At 40.2% G+C, this 17,930-nt stretch overlaps 1 protein-coding gene across 4 annotated transcripts in view; it reads right to left on the bottom strand.

The window, feature by feature from the left end:
- Positions 1-17,930, bottom strand: part of lipeb (lipase, hormone-sensitive b) — a 39,797-nt gene that overhangs the window by 14,884 nt on the left and 6,983 nt on the right. For 2 of the 4 annotated variants that reach the window (XM_044033565.1, XM_044033567.1), the window contains 8 exons: positions 13,718-13,959; positions 12,226-12,510; positions 10,828-10,918; positions 10,431-10,457; positions 8,969-9,114; positions 8,413-8,598; positions 5,290-5,442; positions 258-402 (listed from right to left, as the gene is read on the bottom strand). In XM_044033565.1, coding sequence (XP_043889500.1) covers positions 258-402; positions 5,290-5,442; positions 8,413-8,598; positions 8,969-9,114; positions 10,431-10,457; positions 10,828-10,918; positions 12,226-12,510; positions 13,718-13,959 — 1,275 coding nt within the window. The remainder of the gene's footprint in view (positions 1-257; positions 403-5,289; positions 5,443-8,412; positions 8,599-8,968; positions 9,115-10,430; positions 10,458-10,827; positions 10,919-12,225; positions 12,511-13,717; positions 13,960-17,930) is intronic. The other 2 variants (XM_044033566.1, XM_044033568.1) reach the window with 1 other exon arrangement.

Genomic DNA, 17,930 nt, shown 5'->3' with positions numbered 1-17,930 from the left:
TGCGCAGGGAATTCAACATTGCATGTTTTATCGCCTATATTTACACTAAGGGGGACCACGAAAAAAGGACTGAGTATTCTTTTTCCACACTTTGGTGACTGGTAGGGCCTCCAGAGACCCAAATATAAGTACTGAAATGGTTAAAAAGTTGATATATGTCCCCTTTAATAAAAGGTTAGTAAAACCATGTTAGGTTTTTTGTACCCTTATTTTAAAGTGTTACCCAATGTATAAATGATGCAGTGATGTACTGGTACCTAATAGGTGGTGGTTTCTCAGAGCCCAGCAGTAAGCATAGAAACACTCCTCCAACGCCCTCGGGAAGGGGGCCTCAGGAGCCAGAGAGTAGTCCACTGACAAGATGGGGACGCCAAGGTCCTGGGACCAACTCTTCAGATAAGGCTGCACAAGACACAAGAGTACAAAGGAGTGAATTCATTAAATGAAATACTGTCGGCTTCACAGTTAATAAATGTTGATACATGACAAATGAGGACAAACTTTGAAAAACAAAGCAGAAAAATAATATGAAAATGATGAGCCCCACTGATGTCCTTTGTCTGCTCGTTGGTTTAGTGTCTGGACAAGAGAATATAGAGAATAAGCACAGCTGTCATAGTCACCTCCATTCCCTCTATCCTTGTGTGGCTATAACAAAAGTGTGCACATGTCCTAGTTTGCACAGCACAAAGGAAACGGAGAGACAAGGAGCATTGAAGTGTTTACAGGGAATAATAATTTACAGAGAATGATAATTCAGAATACTGATTACAGTTTTCTTTAAAGTTCTTGTTGCTACAGTCATGAAAACCTACGTGGTGACCTTGAGAAGTAAGAAAGGCATCAAAACTTGTCATGACTAAAATATATATCCCCTTCACACACCAATCCTTCTTTCCTGCTCCATCATTATCTCCTTTTTAATAGTCATGACAAGGCTGACGGTGAAAGTGACAGCTCCTCACTCACGATGCTAAGGGAAAAGCACAGGGTATGTTCACATGTCGCCTCACAGACCAGTGGTTCAGTATGGAAGAAAAGAAAAAAACAAAACGTCAGCTGAGCTTTATTAAAGCACTGCCTGTCACAACACATCTTACAGCAAGACTGCTGACAAGTGTGTGTGTGTGTGTGTGTGTGTGTGCATAGAGCTCAACAACTGCTCAGGTCCGACAGTGTGGGTTTGTGCCAGTCAGCAAAGGTACTCCCAAGGTGTGCATGTGTGTGTGGGTGCAGGAAACAAGCTAACTGACACAACAACTGGGGAAAATCTGGGCCAACGCCATTCCTAAAATAAAATATTTGGTGATGGCAAATATTTGTTTTTTTTGTGCTCGAAAACCTTTTTTTTTTTACTTCTATTACCATTACCGTTAATATCATCCTAATCCAAACTTCATCTACGGTTTAAGGGCCACAGGAGATGAACCAATCCTGGTGTCCATATCCAATCTCTCCTCCATCTTCTTCTCTCTTTTACATCCTCCTAAACGTCAGTCAACCGGTCGAGGCAGAGGCTCGTACACTCTGGTTCTGTCAGAGATTTCTCCTGATTGTTTTTTTCTCTTCTGTCACCAACTGCTAACTCATTGTGTTCCTGTTGGGTCTCTATAATCATTGTAAGGTCTTGTTCTTAACTCACTATATCAATTCATGTGTAATATAATATTTTTTGACTTTTTCTCCAGCCATTTCCAAGAAATGTATATATATTTGATGAATAAATATCATCTTATTGTTGTTCATTTTACTCACACAGTGATAATGTGAAAGGCCATGCTTGCTGTTAAACTGAATCCCTGTCCATTGTTGGGATTAAAGAGAGCAGCACTTTGTGCATTGTGTTTATTTATGGGAAAACAGAAAATCACACTTGAATACAAATATTGAGAAAAAAGCTGGACAAGAATTTTGCAAATTGATTTGGCATTGGCCATCCCCCAAAAATCCTGCAACCCATCTGTGGGTCCCAACTCAGTGTGTGAGAATGACTCCGTTAAAGCATCTGATATTGCAGCTCGACAAAAAAATATATGACTGATAATACCAAGGACAGGAAATAATGGGCACAGGGAGCGGGCCTAGATTAAGTTGTTACCTTCTATTGTTGAGGTGGGATAAATAAAACCAACGGTCTTCATCATGAAGCAGCAGTGACCGACTGTAATCATTATTAGCAGTGGGTCTTGTATATCACAGAAACCCTGCAAATAAACATAGGCCAATGTCATTTTATTAGCCAATGACTAGAATTGGCTGATACTGATGTGTCTGTATCAGCATCAGAGCATCTTTACTTTAGCGGAGTGTGAACAACAGCCATTTTGAACAAGTTGAACATTTAAATGGGTTGCAGTAGTGTTCTGTATTGATCGGAGCTGCAGTCATCTCAGATTTTAAGGCTCCTCTGTCCAAACACTGTGTGTGTGTGTGTGTGTGGTCTTTGCCAAGATGTTAAATTCAGAGATGCTTGGGTATTAATACATGTGATGTTTTAGCATCAGTGGGCACCAGTTATTCCAAGAAGTTGAACTCTGCATCTCACCCAGAGGCCAGAGGATGTTAGATGTAGATGTTCAGGAGACAACAGAGGCCTCTGCCCTGAGAGAAAGTTTCAGTTTTGTTTTGGTCTTGGCTAGAAGATGCAGAAACCTTAAATAAAATGACATACTGTAGTCATGTTCACAACATTTTGGGCCGGGCTGTAAACTCCTCGTCGATTGGTTGATACGTTCTGGCTCAAAAATATTCTGATTGGTCGATTATTTTGCCGTGTTAATTTCATACAGTCTATGGTTAATTTCCTCAGGAGGAAAGTACCAAGTGGTAATGGGGGTGTTTTCAGAGCACCCCTGTTTCACATGTAACCCCGATTAGTCGATTCTTTGGTTGATCACACCCCTAATTATGGGTGAGGGAAAAAAATGCATCACAAATCACTAAGGTTGTCAAGATTCTTCAAATCCTCCATTCAATTTGATTTTAGTTTTTATGGTCACAACTCGATTTGATTCTCGATCTTTTTTTTCCTCTCTTTTAGCGCAGATGGGTCTGACATTTTTAGAAGTGTCTAGTTTAGTCTGGGATCATTGGATTTACGTCATGATAACTGATTTAATTTAATAGTCTACATGGTGTCATGAGTGATATATAATGTCCATCGCTTGTTTGCAATATACCACACTAAGGGGGAGTGATATGGTAGTTGCAGTTGTTTGAGGTGCTCAGTGAGATGAGTCTCTCACTCACAAACACTGCACTTCTGGAGAGAGAAAGGCACAATTCATCTCAGAATTATCCACGTCCGTTGTCAGTGATGTGCAAAAGTCGCTCAGTGTCTCCGTCTTTATAAAAACATGTTCATTGACAGAGCTTATATTGTATAATTGACCTGTAGCCCTGTGAATCATAATCAAATCAGGAGAGATTTCCCCACAGTAGAGGAGATAAGAAAACAACAGTGACCTCGGCCTTATGAAAAATTCTCTTTCCTCCTCCGTCTCTTCATTGGCCTTGCCTGAGGAGTTAAGCAAGCGAAAGGCTGACACCTAATAAAAAAGTAAGTACAAGCAAGTACATATTGCCCAAATATGACAGGAGGGAGCTGTGGAGAGTGAACACTAAGTGAACAGAGGGGATTCTGTGAGATGATAGAAAGAGAGAAAGTGAGGATGTAACAAAAAGCCAGAAGTAGAAGACGACGGGATAAGGATACTGTGACATGTTTTGCATTAGTGCCCAGGGTGATCTTGCTCTGTAGGGTTCTACCAGTCTGTGTTAATTCAACATGACAGCCCCGCTCACCCCCCTTCTCTGATTGCTCCCTCATCCTCTGGTTGCCATGCAGCTGCAGATCAAGGACGCCCATGTCGCCGGTGATTTCACAGAGGCCTGTCTTGCAGTAGTTATGAGTAGCCTAGTGCCACATAAAGACTGCACACAGCCACAGATGACCACAGCAGTGCAGGGAAAAAGGTGAGGCTACAAACCAGGATAAAATAATGTTGTAAGTACCAAACTTCGGTTCTTTAATGGTACCAACAGAAATGCTTCGACAGTACCCGGTATCGAAATATGCCTTGTTTTTCGGTCCCAAGTTTCTGTGACAACGTGGCTCCATTTTAACAAAATGAATGCTAGTAGTGTGCGATGCAATGTTTGTAAAATAGATATCATCACTAAGGCCGGCAAAGAGACAAATTTAACGAAGCACCTGAACAGTATTGGTACCGTTAATTTTTCAGCCCTAGTGTAAGTGTTTCAAGGTGTTACAAAGTATCAGTTAAGACAGTTCAAAGCTACAGTATGAAATACTTGCTGGGAAGATTGTTGAATTTCATCCGCAGGTCATTTAAGTACTCAGGTTTTGGGTTCCTCCCATCAGATGTACCCTGACAGGTGTGCTCATTTCTTATGTAAAAGATGACCACAGGCAATCTCACCATCTGATAATCTCCCCCGATAGTGATGCATGTAATATTGCATATACTGCATTATTGCACTTTTCCCTTTTAAGGTTATTTTGCAGTGTAGCAAGTTGTTGTGCTGGAGTTGCAAACTGTCGACACACGGGACCTGTATATCGAGTAGTATTAGTCTCACAGCCTATAGGAGCGTCTGATCCCTCTCTGAACAGCCCTGTGATTAGACAAAGCCCCCTATGATGCTACAAGCTTAACTGTGAGGCTGTAAACAGAGCCCAAAGGAGATGCACAAGTATTGTTCTCTCACTTAATTCAGGGTTTCTCAATCCTGGGCCTGGGGACCCACTGCCCTGCATGTTTCACAAGTTTCCTTGCTCCAACAAACCAGATTGAAATAAATGTGTTGGAGCAGGGAAAGATCTAAAATATGAAGGGCAGTGGGTCCCTTGGACCAGGATTAAGAAAGCCTGACTTAATTAATATTTATTATTAATTAATAAATATTAAAGAATAATAATGATGACAAAAACAAATCCTTGAACCTTTTAAGCTGCAATGCGTAACTTCTATGCTGGGCCCTTCATCTCTGTCAAGCACTACCATCAGACGTGACGGAGGGAGCGTTTTGTGTGTATACAGCACCAGTGCAGGGGAACATCCTATCTGTTAGGTGAAGGCCACCCACCACTAGATGTCACCAATACTCGCACACTGGATCTGGACAAAACAGATGTATAATCGTGAAGGCGCAGTGCTTCTTCATGACCAACTGTTATTCCATAATAGGTCAAATACAGTTGTGAAACAAAAGTGGTAACAGTTTTTTTTTGGGAGTCTAAAAAGACTCCAAAGACTAACATCTCACCTCATGTGACTTGGAGGTCTGCGCCACAAAGCCTCCTCCATGGAAGTGGAGCAGCAAGCACGGAGAAGAAGGGAGGCGCTTGGCTTTCAGCCCCAGCGACAGAGAGATGGCTCCTCCCTCAGAGCGGCAGAGAGATAGAAGAGTTTCACTGTCCTAGAGAGAGTGAGACAAAGGGATTCTATCAGATAATGACCTGATGAAGGTGACCACAAACAATATCCGATATATAAACAAGATGAGACTTTGATATTTCCCTTTTCTGAGAAACTGCCTTTCAATCGATTCCCCTGCGAGGCTTAAAGGATAAACAGTATATAAAATGGATGGGTGGATATCTCTTATTGATAATGTGAGCACCGTGGTTCCTTTGTTAAATGTATTACCTGGCTGTTCTGCAGCAGCTTGCTGCCAGGCCTTCCTGCTAACGCATGAACACACAAACATATTCCCATTCATCGGCAGAAACGAGGAGGAAGGGAAGCTGCAGCTTCTGATGACGCACGCTTGTCTATTTATATAGTTTAAAAGTCTGTTGTTTTGTTTAGTCTGAGCAAGATGAATGGCTGAAAGTTCTTCTGATAATGTGTGTGGTTGAGTGCCAGGATAGGATAGGATGAAGAGAGGGCACTGATTGATCACTGAGAATTGATGGGATGCGGAGAAGAAAGCAAGACCTATTACACACAGTGAGGGATTAAACTCACTGATATGTTACAATGCTGATGTTTACTTGAAAAATGTGCTAAAATACTGGTAAATTAAAGCTTTAAAACTTTGTTTCCACCAGTGGAAGGAAGTTGTCTCAGGCAAAATCTAGTGTTTCATTTTTGTTTAGGGCACTCAGCTCTGCGAGTGGCTCGCTGTGCTGTTCCTGTGTGGTTTTCCTGGCTGTTTGCCGCAAGACAATAGCAGTATTTTCTAACAATAAGTTTGACTACCTGGTGGAAGTATTTATCAAGTGTGTGTATCCTGATCGCCCTTCTGGATCCAGCATTTGCAATCTGCACCATACTGGCATATCCCATGACAAGCTACTCACAGGAGACTCTGCTGGACATGCAGCTTGCTTCCCTGGACCTTCAAGCAACTTCACCTTCCCTGAACGATAAAGCCAGTGCTCTACCATCGATCCAGAGGACGAATACAGAACAGGATGAGGAAACAAGGCTGCCACTAACTGCAAAAACTCCCATTATGCAACAAAATGACTGAACTTTCCTCATACATTAAATTTCATTCAGATTACCGTCAAACCAGCCTCTTATGCTTCACGGAGACATGGTTGTCAGAGGAGATAACCACTATCACATTCATGCCTTTTATCCTCGTTTCTAAACTTGTTTTTAGAAATATTCACACAATGTGTCCCACAGAATCTGTGCGGCATGATTTTAGCCATGCTAAAGAAAAACAAAGTTTTCTGACTTCCACTGAAAACATGCATTCGCTTCCTGTTTGGTGCGCGACTCTGCGGAAGCATGGAACTGCCACAAGAAAAAAAATGTTCTCGTTGTAATGAGATAGCTGTCCTTCAGCTGTGCACAAGATTATACTGTAAACATGTTCAGTGACCGATCGGAATCATCAGCTGTCAATAACTCACACTAGAGTGTGGGCGGAACTTGTGCATTGCCAGCTGGAGACACTCCGTTCCAGCTCCCAGAGGAATGAAGTGACAAACTGAGGAGCGAGAGAGTTCCTGTTGCAGCTCAGAGCAAACGGAGCCTCTTCAGATCTTCAGACTCATCCCTCCCTGATGTAAACATCCCGCAACAATTAACCAATAAAGCCGACTTTAAGGTAAAACCCAATCTCAATTTTAACAAGGTGGCTATAACGGGAGACTTTCTCGTTAAAACAAGAAATGATTTCATTATAATGAGAAAACTCTTGTTATAGCATGATTGTTTTTCAGTAACCATCTTGTTCTAATGAGAAAACCACCTGGCTCAGATATTTTCTCTCCCCTGTGACAGTTCATCACTTCCATGTGACTCCACTCCCAACAAAGAACAAAAGCTCCATTTAAACACTTCAGTTTCACCTTGTCATTAGTCTCACTAGAGAATTCCCAGTTCTGTTCTTTGATGGTTCTTGTTCTTAGACTTTAACTGAAACAAACTAACCTGAAGAAGAGCAAATGTTCTATACACTCGGCTCCCGCATGTTCAGTGTGCGGCACATGTTCAAAAAGTCACGGTTCACTATGTACGTCAGTTTTGAACATTTTTGTTACGGAATTAAATGTGAAAAAACATGAAAAGTTTAAATGATTAAACAGACTCAACTGTAAACATAACAATGGCTATTTGCCCATAACTTCCTGAACAAAGGAGTGTGTTTTTAAAAAAAAATAAAAAACAGGTAAGAATTATTACAAAATAATTCTCAATATTGCTTTACTCACTACTAACAAAACTTCACATTCAGTTAGTCCAACAGTCCCAGCTTGTGCTCACATTCCTTCTGTTTTCAAAGCACATTCCTTAATATGTTAAATATCACAGGGAAGGAATAACAGAGGCAATTTATACAAATTCTTAATAAAGTCAGGTTTATCTACATTTGCACAAATTTGACACTGTTTTTTCCTTGTACCGGTGATATCCACATTTGGATAATGCCGTTCGTCTGTGTTGGCGTTACACCAGGTTTCCACTGAATGCTCCAGCTGTCCGGCCGTGCTAATCACAACTCAAAGGCCCGCGGGCCACATCTGGGCCCCCATACAATTGTATACGTTATGTTTTTCTGCTCCTCCATTGACACACTTATTAAGTCACCTGTTCTACTGGAATACAGCAGAGGCAATCAGGGTAAGACAGATGGAAACGACATTATTATACTGTTGATTTCACTGAAAACTCTTTCATAAATTATTTACCACAAAATATTTACCGCTCATCTACATTTATGTTCTTTTGTGAGTACTCCATCTGGTGTGTATACCACTGAAAAAGTAGTCCAATGTTGATATTTAGCCCGTCTGAGGATATTCCATTGAGTTGGGTACAAATGTCTCTTAAAAAGTCATAACAAAAAACATTTCAAATTTTATATCCGATCGGACACAGTGTGAGACAAATAACCAGCAAGTTTTGCATTAAATAAACAATCAAGTACCTGTCCTTCACGCAAGTCATAAGAGATGAGCCTCATCTGGACCGGAGCGGTGCCGATGTGAGCCGACGGTGGAGCTATAGTTACAGACGCTCTGTGATTGGCTGCCAAGGGAAGGTCAAAGGGCACAGGGGGCACGGAGAGAGCCCGGTTCACCTTAACTGTGGTGGATGTCATGCTGGCGAGACTCTGGTGGAATAAGAATGAAGAAGGAAAAAAAGATGAAAAAAAAAAGACGGCAGATATGAGCAGAAAGACACAAAGGCAGAGAAAGTTACAGAGCAAGTCAGGTCACAGGAGAGGAAGAGAAACCAGTTGAATAAATCATGAACCCCAATGAATAAATTCAATTTCACTCTATTATTACTAACAGCCTGTAGGCCAATGAAGCATAATGATAAAAAGGTACTTCTGCCAGACTGTAGTGAAATATCTCTGATACAGCTTTAAAATGAAAAACAGGGCAGTGCCCATACAGTGCACATAGCCTAGAGCGAGTAAATTACAGTTGTCTTTGTTTGTCTGTGTGCACTGAAGGAAGCATCAACAGTTGACTCACCGACAGGACCTCAGTCTCAGTAATGTTCCAGAAGGCCTTCCAAAAATGAACGTCAAGGTTTTGGGTAATGCGCTCAAACTCTGCCCCTCTCAACTCCGGATCAATGGCGTATTTCCCTGAGGTGAAGAAAGAGCTGGCTGCTACACCTGAGGAGGGATGGGACAAACAATGAGAAGGGTATGTAATGTGTAGGAGATACAGAGATAAGATACGGGAGTGGAAGGCAAAGATAAGAACAATATCTTTGATATGATTGAGGAGGTGGTTAAAAGGTTAATGGGGATGAGTACAAAGATGACACAAAGACAAACAGTAGGAAGGAGAGCAGGACTGTTTCATGTTTTAATGTAAACAAATAGTCAGAACATGGTAAATAATGGGTGGAAGATGAACTAGGGCTGTCACTTTTTATACCATATCGAATAATTTGGTAGATAACAATGTGGGTGTGTAAAGTTCAAATTTGAACCATTAAAACCAGTTTGAGTTGTAAATATACAGCCTAGAAACACATTAAACCATCTGAAGTAGGGATGCACGATATTATTGACGCGTATCGTAAGGCCGATTTAATGACGAAACAGCAGGAATAATTACTACTATTTATAATGAAAATGACCTGCATATGTCATGTGACTACCACTGTGACCAGGTGAGCACAAGGCATGAAACAGCCAAAAGATGGCCATATTGTAGGTTTGCCTTGATGAAGGCCTTGGTGGCTAAACTTCTTACTGTTGGTATGTTTTAATAGCCACGAAATATTAAAGGCTTTTTAACTCTCACCGTTCTGAGTGTCTCAAGTTGTCTTGTTATTTTTCATGTTTTTCTGCACAATGAAGAGAATGTATATCTACTGCATCTGCTGCAACATGAGTATGCAAAATATTATGTGCAGTTTTCATTTTTCAGCTCCTTAAATGGAAATACTTTCTGGTTTCTTTGGACCATAAGAAATCGTTGAATCATTTTGGTTTGATCAAAACAAGACATTTGAGAACATTACCATATAACAAGGTTCATGATCAACATTTTCGCAACATTTTCTGGACCAATCTCGATTGATCAAGAAAATAACTGATAGATCAAATTGATTTTGATAATAATTGATAGTTGCAGCCCTACAGAAAAGAAAGAGTGTTTAAACACTGCAAACACCCGAGATGTGGCTTTAAGTGAGAACATTCAAACTCAGTCAGGTAAATCATTAATTTCACTTTCTCACAGCAAGATTTTCCTAGACGATGTTTCTATGAGAAATCAAAGATAAGCAGAAAAGAAAGATCTGAATTTTAGGCTTATTGCATTAAAAATACTGATACATGACAGCTAATGCTAATGTCAAGTAGAAATAAGAATAAAGAGGAATTTTGGGATGAACGCTGCTTCCCCATACAGTTATATAGCTTCTCAAATTACTATACAGACTACAAGGAAGGGACGGGGGTTCCAGTCCACTCACCATATGGTGCAATACCTCCTGCCTCCACTGTGTAGCAGCAGAGAGCACAAAAAAAACACGAGTTGAACAATTCCCTTTTGGATGATTATTCTTGACATGTGTCCGTGTATGTGGTGCAAATGTGATTGTGTATGTTCTTCCATCTCTATGTTTGTAGTTCACTGTGTGCATGTTCAAAGCATTTTCAAATATAGAAGAATCACACGAGCTAGCCTTCAGAACTGCTAAGGATGACAGGGAATCTACGATCCAAACACATACAACATCAAAAAGGTACACAGTCAGGGGCCAGGGAGTGATGCAGAGGAGGCCTAGAGGCTGGATGAGTATGATCTATGAATGACAACAAGGTGGCTGTATGATGAGAGGGTGCAACTGCAGACGAGATTACACCGACCTATTCCTGACTGGTGACGCTTGTAGTTTTCTCCAAAGGCCACAAGACCAATAGCAATGGTCTGGAGGGAGGGCCGGATAGCTGGAGTAAACTGGAAAGATCATAGACAAAAACAAACAAAACAGACTTCAAAGGGATTGTTCATGTTTATGAAGTGTGGTTGTATGAGGTGCTTCCACCAAGTCGAACGGTTTGGTTTGGTACAGCACGGTAATCATTTGTTTGTGTTTCCATTAGAAATAGAAGCAAAATAACCAGCCCCAACCATTCTTTGGCACCATTCCCTTTGGGTAACAGTAAAACGGTACAGTTTTGGCTCGTTTTGGCAACAGAAAAACGTCACTGCCTTGCAAACAATATAAATATCCCGTGGAAGTTGAGGCATGGAAACACAGCACTTGACTCGAAACCAGCTTTAGACGCATACATCATCAACAAGAGTTATTGCAGGTTTAAGTTTTGCTACTTTATCTTGCTGTTAAACTGCTCACTCATAGAGCCCATAGAGAAAAACCAAGGTTTTACCTCACAGCAAACAGGGGTTGTTAATCCACCAACAGAGCCAAATGTGTTTGAAATCCTTTAGTTAAATTGACAAACAAGTCAGCAGTCAAGCAACAGCTTTTTTTCTTCTATGGATTCTGATGTGGAAAGAGAGCAGTTTCAAAACTTCAGTTTCCAGCCGGTTATAATCCGAGGTGAGCCTTTTGTTAAGTGGCTAAAATGTGTCTCCACTGGCAGCCACATTTTCAAGAAAGAAAGAGTGTCCATGACTCAAGCCAGTATCAAATGTGAATGTAATATAAAGACGGGCAATAACATGAGGAAGATTAGGGTTAAATTCAATTACCTCTTTGTAATAAGGCTGTCACTTTTTGACCAAAATTGTGATTTCTCATCAAATTTGGGGATTGGATTGGAACCTTAAAAACCAGTTCAAATTTTAAATATACAGCCTAGTAGCAACGCAGACATTTTGAAGTAATGATCATGTGGTACAGCACAGAGTTGTCCTGAAAATCAAGCAGACACCAAAGCATCTGAAAAGCAGCATGTGGAAGTATTTTGGGTTCTACACTAAAGATAGCAAAGAGTTAGCTCCACCCGAGTGTGGCCGGAAGAGGCTTTACAGACATGCAGCGCAGAAAGCTTTTAAAGGAGTAATAACACACAACATCACATTTGTGTTTGTGGAAGAAATATTGTGTCAAGTAATATGCCTTCAAACATAATTTTTGAAAAGTGGCCGCCCTAGTCTGTATGTACCATTGTGAAATGAAATCTAATATCTTCCTAAACCCACAGCAACATTTGAAATCTTAATTTCTAACCCCTCCATCTATCATTCTATCCATTTATCATTTTACCCCTGCCATGGTGCCATGCAGCTCATCTCACCTGAAAGCCCAGGCAGCGGCCGTAGAAGCAGCCCTTGTGCATGGACGAGTATTCACGGACAAAGCTCTCGCTGAGGCCACTTTCGTCCTGGAAAAACAGGTTACCGTGGCTGTTGTCGTGCAGCATACGCTGAGCCAAGTACAGCAGGGCGCGCAGCTGGCACAGGGCATTGCAGTAGGCCTCCATCTCCCCCGCGTTGTGTGCTAATCGGAAAAAGATGCTGCGGCGGTTGGCAGTGATGTAGCGCCCCTTGTGGATGATGTGGAGAAGGCAGCAACGCACCACCTACAAAGTATGGAGAATGAGTCAAAAAAATGAGGATGTGAGTCAAAAATGTCACAAATATGTCACCCTTTTCTTGAAATGAGCATGCACAGAAATAAAATGAATTCAATTAAATGACAAGAAAATGTATGTAAAGTGTACTAAAGTATGCAAGTTAATAAAATTAAGAAATTTGGTTTGTTTGGGGTTTCTTTTGGTGCAAAATGTGAAATTTACAATTTAAAAAACACACCACCCTTACATTTAAAGAAACAAATGTAATAGCATACTTAATGTCTTACTGAAAAAGTCTTTGATATTATATATGATGAACTTTGGGTCATTATTTCTTTTCTAAAATATATAGTATATATAATAGATATGGTAAATATTACAGTGTAAAGTATGGAAAACAAGTTAATACAATTAAGAAGAAAATTGAAAACATGCCACCCTTTACTTTAAAAGAGCAAACTTAAGTAGAAGGAAAACTTTGTTCAACTAAACAAAAAACAAATGAGATAAAATGCTATTTAATTTTTGACAAAAAGTTATATAGTGATAAGTGTCTCTGACAATATGCGTAAGCTTCAGGTCATGATTTTTCTATTAAATGGATACATATCATTAAAATGATGATAAATTAAATCATGTTCTTTTATTGTGCAGTCATTAAAAGGGGCATTTCTTCTGGGTCTACTTATATTATAATTAAGATTAAGGGGCTGCGCTTTAAGTGGAAATGTGCAATAGCACGCCTGTGAGCAAGTGTGTGAAAAGCCTGCTGCTTCACTGGGGTGTTATGGATTACTCACAGAAGCACTTTGAGGGAGAAAAAAGGATTACAAATGTGGAAATCAAGAGGCCAGAAAACAGAGTGAGATTCATTTGCTGCTCTGCTAGACTCATTCAGTTGTGGTGGGCTCTGGCCACAGAAGGTCGTGATGTTTCATCAATAAGTGTGGAAGATAAAGTACAGTGGGTACAGTGGTGGTGGATATTATACAGCTGAAGAAATTTATCTAACCTGATTTGCAACATAAAATCAATCTCTAAAACAAATGGACCGACCTTCAAACAAAGTGATTTCTAGGCACAGGGGTGCTCGTGAAGAGTTTCTCACAGTGTGGAGAGAATATTGATAAGAATGTATGCTGGATGGGCGGGGGATTACAACACATCAAACACAACAACACATCAAAGTGCTTTAAAACATGCCACAGCTTACCTTGACTAATGAACGATAGCCGTTAGCAGGTATGTGTGGGTCAAAGTCAAAATGGTGGTAAACGGCGGCGAAGCCAGAGACGACGGGCTCCAGACTGCGAGCGTGCTCCTGGATGGAGCTCATTGCTTCCACCAGCCGCCGCGCCGCATCTCCCTGCGACCCCTTGCCTCCTCCGGAGAAGAATGTGGTGTTTTCTTCGCACACCCCGTACAGGGCCGCAAACACTGCCTTGGTGTCCATCACTATGAGCACAGAGACAGCAAAGACAAAGAGATTAGCTTCATGTGTGTGAGGATGAATTTAGATTTCAAGTTTAGTGGTGTTCAGACGTGTAACTGATACCAAAACTTTCTTATACTTTCTTAAAATCAAAATGCATTTATTTGCACACTGTCCACATTCTGTTGTTGAAACCTTAAACCTCCAACACAGGTCTTTTGAGGAGAGTCAATAACTGTTTGTTCCCCCACAATTAGCAACACCTGTGATCAGTGACATGAACTTAAATTTCTTCTGGCTAGCCTTAGCCTTTACCATTACGCCCCCTGGTGTTCAGAGCAATACATCCAGAAAAACAAATGAATATATGGCTCCTACAGATGTGATTACTTAACACATATTACTAAAGACTTGTAACAATATTTTAAAAATCAAAGACGCAAATGTCTCAAGGCTGAATTTGTTTAAGAGATAGTTTCAGGGTTTTTAAGCGAAGTTGTACGAGGTACTGTCACATAGTCAGTGCAGAATGCATCGTGCATGCCCTGTGCAAGTCTCGGATTATTAAATCTATACCCATTTAAGCTTACATTATCTTATACAATATCTTATGTATCCCTCCATTCAACAATCTTTTCCAACTTCAAATAAAGAAATCTGTCATTTAACATCACAGGACTATCGAACTCTTGATTTACTGCTCATGATCTACTGCTGCCTCCACGTATGAGTTAAAATGTGTTTGGTTTTTTTACCTTGTGTTTGGAACCCTTTGTCCAGGTTCATGTTCCCTCAACTAACCCTACAAGTTGTATTGTCAAATAGTGTTTGGCTCTGCCAATAATAAAAGCAGCACCCAGATGCATGACCAGCATCACACCAACACAGCTGCAATCTGCACGTAGACACTGCAATAAGTAGGATCACTGCATGTACGCTACACAATCTTCCAGTGAAAGAATCCCCCAATAGTCTGGCATATGAAAGCTCACTGGCTGAAATATTTGATGACATCACAGCTAAACAACAAGAATCCAGAATTCTAGGTAGACATGCATGGAACATGAGGAGAAGGAAAGGCCCTGTGACAGCATCACGCTGCTGGGAACAGAAGCATTATTTAGTCATACACTGACAAAGACACATAACCACACTTGCATAAGAGTCCCAAAGAGAGGTATACCTACTGACAACACACTGCTGAATGTGTTTATCAAGCACGCTCATATTTCTGCACTAACATTACATAAACAGATCCATGTCCCTGCTGGATTCCTACTGGTGGACTGAGTTTTATTTGTCGAGTCGCCAGAGACCTCATTTTCCACAACAGCTTACTCTGAGGGACAAGCTAGAACTTACTGTTCAGAGTGAGTGGTATGGTGCAGAACATTCTAACTATTTTTTTATGTGCAATAAATATGCATTATTTTGATATATATTGTATTTTTCGGTATTTAAACTTTAACCGAGGCTACCGTAACAAGGTAATACAGGGGGGGAAGAAAGAAAGAAAAACTTCACAGAATTGAATTTACAGATCCCTAGGCTGCCTATGCATGCTACACCCTGAATAAAATCTATTCAATTCAAGTATAGTCTTGAGGGTCAAAGAAGTAACAGCCCAAATATTCTGCAATTGTTTTTCATTCAGGAAGAGAAATTGAAGAAGCCATTTCACACAATCACACAAGCATCTGAAAATTAGACCTTTTTCTACCAAATGACACATGTATACAGCCTAAAAAAACCATAACCAGTTACTGACTGGTTAGTCCTGAAAGTTTAGTCCTAAACTTAACCAGTTCTTCAAAAATGAGGTTACGCCTCATTAGGGCCACATTTTGGTCTCCAATGAGCACTACTGGTCCTGACAAGGTCAGCATTTATGACAGGAAACGTCCTCAAGAGTGTTTTTGTAACAAATACAAAAACACACACACAATGAATTGCATTTCAAGTGAAGTATACAGTTCTCGCACTATTCGGCTTAACTCTACTCGGTTTGGGTATCAGGCACGTCATTTACCATTACTTCAGAGTCCCTCCTCAACATGGTGTTTTCTTTGATTATGTTTTTATCCTAAAAACACTTTGGGTTGCATTGTCTGAAAAGGTATTTGTATTGCCTTGTATTAATCTTTATTTATATGCTACATCAATAAAGTTTGATTGATTGATTGATGATGAAAACAAACTGGAACATTGATTTGGCTGCAACAAAATCCAGAGAGCTGTGTTGACTGGACTCTTGTTCCACTCATTACTGAAACATGTGCCTCATCTTTCTAACACACTCTCCTTTTGAGATCCAAATACTACAGTGCTGAGCCAAAATCAATGAGCCACACATTTGTTTCCACATTAGCCAGTTATTTTTGTCACAATTGTTATACTTAACTCCACACACTAAAACCTGTGTGTATATGTATGCAAGTAACGCTGTCATCAGACCAACAGCAAACATCCCATTGCATTTAATAGAACCAAGTTGTTGTTTCTTTAATTAGAACGTATAGTTCTATACAATCCTGTTAAGTTCATGAAAGAGCTCAGGGCCAAATTTAGCACGAGTTGCAGCCTGAGAATACTGTGAGCATGTCCCATGACTTAAAAAAACAACAACTCCACACTAAAACAGAATTTGCATTGTGTTCTTTGTCAACCAACCTCAGTCCAGTCTTCAAAAAAAACCAAAGTATTTAAAAGCCTGTTTCTTAATGAGGTTTTAATGAATGAGGTGATGGTGAAATATGTGGATTGTATTTTCCAACAAACTCATCCTCCTGACATTTATCATCATACAAGAGCATCAAAGACGGTGGACAACAAGATAAAAGCGGATGACGACACCACCACATTCAAACATGTTGCCTTTGTTGTTGACTCACATACTGCACATTGTCTGAACTGATTGACACATGACGTTCTTACACAATGTGAAACATCTCGTTACATTATCATTAGCTACAAACACCCAAAGGCAGATGGACACAAAGGAAAATCTATATCAGTCTGCATAAACACAGTCACAGCCACACCAATGCCAGCATCCAGCTGGAGCGGTCAAACCGGATTGGGCACATGGCCAAAACAAAAACTACATTGCTTAATTAGAGCTGAGAAAAAACCAGTCTCTCATCTGGACAAGTCAATGGGAGTGAGGTTTGACAGCGTGAGCGAGGCGTGAACACCATGAACTCCTGTACTTCATGTTAATGAAGCCATCACGCATTACACCCTCTTCACTAAAGGGGCTGAACCTGATGCAAAATGTATGCAAATGAACACAGCTACGCGAGTCACTCACTGCCGTCTTATCAAGAGCTGCTCAGAGTTCAAACACGACGTGCCTCAGTGAAGACATCACCTTTGTTTGACATACGCAAGCGAAAAGAGAGGAGCGAGACGACAGCCGTACAGCAGCCACCTTTAAAGAGATAGTTCAGGTTTATTTGTCGTGTCGTTTATTTGTAAATTCACCCCAGTGCTGAGAATTCACAACACCTGCAAGGTAACCAAGTGTTCCACATAAAATAAATAATAAAGCACACAAAATACAGGACTTTGATTAATCTATTATTAATCAATTATTTATTGATTACTAAATTAATTGTCAAATATTCTGATAATTATTTTTTTTCAATTACAAGTTCTCAGATTTTTCAGCTTACTAAATATGAATATTTTCTGGTTTCTTTGCTCTGTATAACAAAAAATCATTAAAACTGAATAATTTGTTAACAATAAATTTAAAACAAAAAGAGACATTTGAGAACATCATCATTTCCAAATTTGGTAAACAACGATCAACATCAAAGATTGACACATTAATCGATTATGAGAATATACATTAGTTGTACTGACAGCCTGACTGAAATCTATGATATCTAAGGAACATGTGAACTGCTGTTCAACTGTATTATGAACTGAAGTTTGTCAACCATTTACTCTACTGCACCAAAGTCCATACATACAGGAAAACTGCATGTCC

The sequence above is a fragment of the Solea senegalensis genome, linkage group LG9, assembly GCF_019176455.1.
Source record: "Solea senegalensis isolate Sse05_10M linkage group LG9, IFAPA_SoseM_1, whole genome shotgun sequence".
NCBI lineage: Eukaryota > Metazoa > Chordata > Actinopteri > Pleuronectiformes > Soleidae > Solea > Solea senegalensis.
This window is presented reverse-complemented; position numbering and strand designations above follow the sequence as displayed.